The sequence below is a fragment of the Pteronotus mesoamericanus genome, unplaced genomic scaffold (assembly GCF_021234165.1).
Source record: "Pteronotus mesoamericanus isolate MK-2021 breed Mesoamerican mustached bat unplaced genomic scaffold, CSHL_Meso_final contig_74, whole genome shotgun sequence".
NCBI classification, from domain to species: domain Eukaryota; kingdom Metazoa; phylum Chordata; class Mammalia; order Chiroptera; family Mormoopidae; genus Pteronotus; species Pteronotus mesoamericanus.
Genome location: NW_026555247.1, coordinates 36,247,542 through 36,253,541, shown reverse-complemented (window position 1 = coordinate 36,253,541; position 6,000 = coordinate 36,247,542). Strand labels below are relative to the sequence as shown.

Here is a 6,000-nt window from a genome sequence, read left to right as displayed (position 1 = left end):
GCCTTCTCGGCAGGGGGAGATGCCCTTCCGCTCGCATTCACTGTGCAGACACCTTGCACTGGGGGGCCTTCAAACACTTAGCACTTCACAGTTGACATATATTATCAGATGCTACCCCGATGAGAAGTAAAAGGAAACTCTCCCTCCGGAGAGAACCGGGAGGCCCCCACGCAAGAGCACGGAGGCAGCATTTGGCCCCTTAACGTGCTCCTCCGAGCTCCTTTCATCCACGCGCCTGTTCATCCCAGGCTCCCGAAGGACATTTTCTCCTTTATCCCACAGCACCTTATACGTGGGGTGTGCTCAACGTGACTTACTGATACAGTAAATAGAAACGCAAGCACTGCCTCAACGGCGGGCTATGGAAAACACCAGCCCCAAGCTGTGCCGTGTCCCCACGTCAGCCAGAGGTCAAGATGTGCGGAAGGTCTCCACAGGACACCCGGTGGGGTCACTGGCTGCCCTCCCCCGTCCCCCGCAGACCCACCGTGGACTCCTCTAACGCTTGCTGCCTCAGCTGCCCACAATCAGGGCACGTGCTGACCCCTCTGGGAGGGAGCTCATGCGCACGGTCTGGGGATGCCCCCCAACCCAAGGCAAGAGATGGGGCTGGCCCATGGGGGAGTTAGGGACGGGGCCGTCGGACGACCAGCCTGAGCCTCCGCCGGTATGCACCCCGGCGCCTTCCGCGCCCGTCTGCTCCGATCCGCTGGAGCGGGGCAAAGCCTGGGGGGGGCGAGGTGCTGGGCACGGGCATCCCGAGACGGTTTTGCTTCCCGCCTAGAACAGAGCCGGGCCGGGGCTTGAGCAGTCTCGTCCACTGGCCACCGGTCCCCCACGCAGCTGAGGTGAGCTGCTTCCGTGGCCCTTGTGGTGTTCAAAGAGCATGGCGTACAAGTGGCTCGACACAGAATGAAGCACGGACACCGTGACAAGGCCAGTCCACTCATCTGCCATGAAGCACAGGGACAGACAGGCCACCACCCCGAGTCTACAACTTGAAAAATACTGATTGCGCTGTCACTGAACTATCCAGGTACCACTTGAGAACAGACCTGAAGAAGGAAGGAAAGAGACAGGTCTCCCTGGGAAGCTGGTGCCCGTGAGACAGAGACCAGCCGTACCTTCGACACGTGGCTCCTCCCAAGGAGCAGGGTGGGGGCTGCCGGCCGTAGATGAGGCCAACGGTCAGCTGGGGACACCGGGCTTCCTGGCGGGCTCCACAGTGCTAGCATCGCTTGTCCCGGTGGCGGGGAGGGAGCCGACCAGCTTCTGACTTTCACTGTTCAAATGAAGGTTTACTAACCTGTTCTAGTGCTTCAGGGGCCCCTGAGGGAACTGGAAATGGGCGTGGCTCTGCGGGAGAAGTTTCCAGGGATCCCCTCTCTGCAACCTCTGTGTAAGTCCCCTTTTAATACCTCATCTACAAAATAACAAATAGAAGGGACGTAAGATCAACTATCTCAGTTGTTAATCACAAGGTTAATGCCACTATTAATCTGTCGGGTGTTTTTCCCTTCCAAAAAAAAAAAAAAATCTAAGTCTTATACCATCGATGTCCCACCGGGTTGCTCCAAACCCAGGCTGTTGTGAGTGTCTGCAAGACACATCTGGCTGCTGAGACAAAAGCAGATGGGTGCAATACTTGTAAATTTTGTATTTATTATAACAAAAATTATGTTCATCTGTGCATTCTGCTTTAATAGAACTCTTGGTAGGTAAATGGTCTAACTGAATGCTATACAATCATGCTGACCGTGGCAGCGGTAAGGGACACAATTAAAAAGTGTCTGCAAAAGTTGGGAGGCTGGGTGGGGCAGGAGGGGACGGGAAAGGTACAGAGGCCCCTCGGGCGCAGGTTCGTCTACCGTGGCCTAAGAGGCAGCTCACTGGAGCGGAGGGGCTCTCCGCTGCTCAGCCTTGTGTTTACTGAACTGGCGGTGGGCGAGGAGGGGGCGTGGGCGGGGACGCTCCTCGGAGGGGGTGGGGGGGGGGAGGGGGTCAGTTGTTTAGACTGTGTCCTTACGGCCCGAACTACAAAACATCGGAAGCGACACTATACAACACTGAGCTATTTACAATAGAAATTTCTCAATCAACTGTTCTCTCAGAGAAAATTAGTGAATCCCAGTGACTTAAGTCACCTGACAGAGTAAAGCAACTCCTAGGAGTTAGTCTCCATATTCTACAAATGTCTATCATTTTCAAGACCAAAAAAAAAAAAAAGCCTTTCCCCCCAGAATTACAGTATTATTAAATCATTTAGCAATGGCAACCTGCCCTGCCTTCCAAACAAAACAATAAAAAGCCATTTTAAAAAATATTACATTATCATTAACTGTTTCTCTGTAATATATTAAACCTTTTGTTCTTTGTCTTTACACATCTGATACGTTAGGAAAAGAAGTTAACAAATTTAAATCATATTGGTAAAGCATCACTAGAAGAAAAGTGGTAATTATTTTAAAAATCACCAACAGGGGGAACCTACAGACTGGCTGCAAAGACAGGCGGGGAGAGTCCGGGAGAAGGGCATGGAGTAAACCCCTGGTTTAGTGTGAGCCTGGGAGACTCTTGCCACTCAGTCTTTCGTGGTTCGTTTACTGTTAGGTGGCCGGCGGGTCATAGCGGCGTGTCGCAGTAGTCTGGCAGCGGGTCCCCCGGGCACGGCCGCGGCGGCTGCTGCTGCTGGTGGTGTTTCATGATCTCCTTGACCTCCTCCTCCAGCTCCGGGGGGATGATGAACTGATCCTCGGGATCCGGCTGCGCCGGGGCCGCGAAGTAGCCTCCAGGCTTCCGGAGAGGTGCGTCCGTCGCTACCTCTATCACGTTGTGGCTCCTCTCCTGCGGCGCCACGGAGCCGTTGGCCCGCCGGCGCCCGATGGTCCCCACAGCGGCAAAGTCCGCCTTCCTGGGCAGCCCCGGCTCGTCCTCATTGGCGCTGATGACAATGCCCTCGTCACTGGCCTCGGCCGGCACGTGCAGCAGGGGCTGTGGCTTGTCCCTGTCCTTGGCGCGGCCGCAGTGGATGTCCACCTCCACCTCCACCCGGCTGCCGTTGCTGAAGACGCCCTCAATGGGCTCCTCGTCGTCGCTGTCCAGGCCGTTGTCAGAGAAGGCGCTGGAGAACGTGGCGCTGGACAGCTGGCGCTGGAAGGAGCTGGGCAGGCAGGCGGGGTGCAGCAGGCAGCGCTGCTCGCTGGGGAAGGCAGGGCCGCTCTCGCTCAGGGCCCCGGGCGCGGGCTCGTCGGAGGCCGTGGAGCCCACCTCGCTGCTCATCTCCGAGGTGGACAGCTCGCTGCTGATCTCCGAGGCCATGCCACTGCTGGAGGACGGCCCGCCCAGCCCGTCGGCTGGCCGGTCCTTGATCACCATGCTGACCGAAGGGGGGAAGATGCCCGGGCTGGGCGGCGGCACGGCCCCGCCCGTGCCCAGCTCGCAGCAGCAGAAGCTGTCCTCGGTGACGCTGAGCTGCACCACCACGGCACTGAGGCTGTCGCGGCAGCCGTAGCTCTGTGCCAGGGTGCACAGCTTCTTGGCAGCAGCCAGGGCATCGGGCACGTTGCGCACGGCTGCCACGGCCTCCTCCATGGACAGGCTGTCCCACAGGCCCTTACTGCCCAGGATGAAGAACTCGTCCTGCGGGGTCAGGGGCACGGACTGCACGTGGGGGCGGGGCACCACGCTGGGGTGGAGGAAGGTGTAGCCCAGGATGCGCGTGGACTCGGTCACTCCATTCACCTTGCCGTCCTGGAAGAAGAGAGTTTCCAAGCAGAGGTTACTACGGAGCACAGGAGGCCACTCCCTTCGGGCCTCCTGCCGGGAATCCCAGGGAGAAAGCTGCGTGGGCCACAAAGGGAAGGGCTGCTGGGCCTGTGAACAGCGGTCAGTGTCCATCTGTCATGAGAAACCCAGGGCAGTGGGCTGGGTGGGTCAGACACAGGAGGGGCGAGAAGGACCACGTTCACACTGGCTTCCGAACCAAACCACCACCTGGCCTGCCAGCACCGCGTGTGGCTGGCCGCTCCGGCAGCCCGCCCACCCTGAGCAGACATGCAGGCGGGCCTGGTTCAAAACGGCGCCCGGATCCAACACCACATCAACAGTCCACCAGCCACAGGGTCCAGAGGGACACTTTTAAACTTAGGAAGGTAAAAAAAAAAAAAAAAAAAAAAAAAACCTGGTGGAGAGACTCCTGGTGTGACTCACGGGGTCAGAATGCCCACGCTGGAGAAGCTAAGGGAGAAGGGCCAGTTCCCGTCACTTCCGAGAACTCGCTTTGCTGGTGGTAAGTGGAGAAGACAAAGTCCCTCGGCTTCAGTCCAGTTGGGTTCATGCCATTGAAATCACAAGCCAAAGTTGCAGGCCGTTGGCTGGTAAAAGATCTTTACTCTGAGGCTGGAGGGGGGAGGAGTGACCCCATGTACCCGCTTGGTTCTTTGTTCCAGTTTGAGGGTCTCAGGTCCATAATGTGCCACTCCATGTCCCTATTTTTAACAACTGCCCCAGGGAAACTCCATTATGACAAATGCCACTTTCAGTGTATGTCTAGGATGAGGTAACAGGGATGGTCTCATAATATCCCTTAAAAGCCAGCGTCTCCTCCAGACACTGGCCGTTCCTTCCCGCCCCCCCTCCTGCCTGCCTTCACTAGGGACTCTGCACGGCATCGGCTTCGTATTCTAGGGGCGCCTTCTGCACCCCTCCACGGACAAGCCTGCCTTGACACCCTCACAAGCCCGCGGAGTTCTTAGAAGGAAAATCACTAAAACGGGTCTTCAAGCACAGTTTTCAGCTCTCTTGATTCTACTGATGTAATGTGTTGCTCCCTGAAGTGTGGAATTCACCAGAAATTACCCTTGCTGTTCTCGCCCCATCAGAATCAGCAGCCGTGTGTCTGTGTTGTGTGTGCCTGTGTGCGCATGTGTGTGTTCTGGGGGCACAGCTCAAAGCAGAGAAGCACAAAACTAAAGGGGGCTGCGTCTTCTGCAATGCCGACAACAGTGAGGACAAGGAGAGGCAGAGAAAATAAAAGAAGAGCTCTGCACGTCTGCAGCAGAAATCGTTAACCTCTCCATCATGTGCTGACTGTTTCATTCAACACATTCTGTCCCATCTTAGCCCCTTCTGCTTGCTGAGACAGTGTCTGCTGTCGACTGTCATCCTCTGCTCCCAGAACGGGCAGGCAGGGAACTGAAATCGACACACAGACTCACTTCCACAGATTCTCACAGTGGATCCCAAGTCTTTCTCTGTCTCCCTCACCGTCCTTTTCAAAGCCCGTCTGGGCTCAACGGACTTCTCTGCAGAACAGGCCCGTCGCCACTGTCTTCCTGGGCTACCCAAGGCCTGCGTGCTTTACCGACGGTGCGAAGCTGGGCACCTCCTGTGGGCAGATGTGCACCTGCAGGGGCCGCTCCTGCCTCCCCCGTCACTTCTCAGCGTCTAGCAGGTGGCGATACTGCAGGACAAGCGGGGCCTGGAGCAGGGCCGCTGGGCCCGCACAGGAGTGGCACGGTCACGAGTCTCGCTTCAGTGCAGACTGACCTACCCAGCCTTTCTCAGCAGGGCCTGCTGCCCTGCTGGCCAAGCGCTTCGCTGTCGTGGGGCTGTCCTGTGCACCGCGGGGCTTTTGGCAGTGTCCCTGCCGCTCGGGCCCAAAGCGCTCTCTGCCCCAGTTGTGACAACAAACAATGTTTCCAGGCACCGCGAAAGGTCCGGCTGGGGAAAAATCACTCTGGCTGAAACCCATTTGCTGCCTTATTCAAACAGAACAGGGGTACGTATGACCCAGAAGAACAGCTAGTCCATCCCCACTGATACAGAGGCCTTGTAAGACAGGACAGGGCTATTACCATGCCCGCTTCACAGACGAGGAAACTGAGGCTTGTAGGTTTAAAGGTCGCAGCCCACCAGTAGCACAGTGAGAACAAGGACTCCAGGAGTGCCATCTCAGGGGTGGAGCTCTCAACCGGCAGCCAAGCCAGCGCCTCCGAGAGG

At 57.1% G+C, this 6,000-nt stretch overlaps 1 protein-coding gene across 1 annotated transcript in view; it reads right to left on the bottom strand.

Moving 5' to 3' along the window:
* Nucleotides 1-1,693: 1,693 nt before the first annotated feature.
* Nucleotides 1,694-6,000, bottom strand: part of PHLPP1 (PH domain and leucine rich repeat protein phosphatase 1) — a 174,039-nt gene continuing 169,732 nt past the window's right edge. Inside the window, exon 18 of the mRNA XM_054583763.1 lies at nucleotides 1,694-3,750. Coding sequence (XP_054439738.1) covers nucleotides 2,623-3,750 — 1,128 coding nt within the window. The 3' untranslated portion in view covers nucleotides 1,694-2,622. The remainder of the gene's footprint in view (nucleotides 3,751-6,000) is intronic.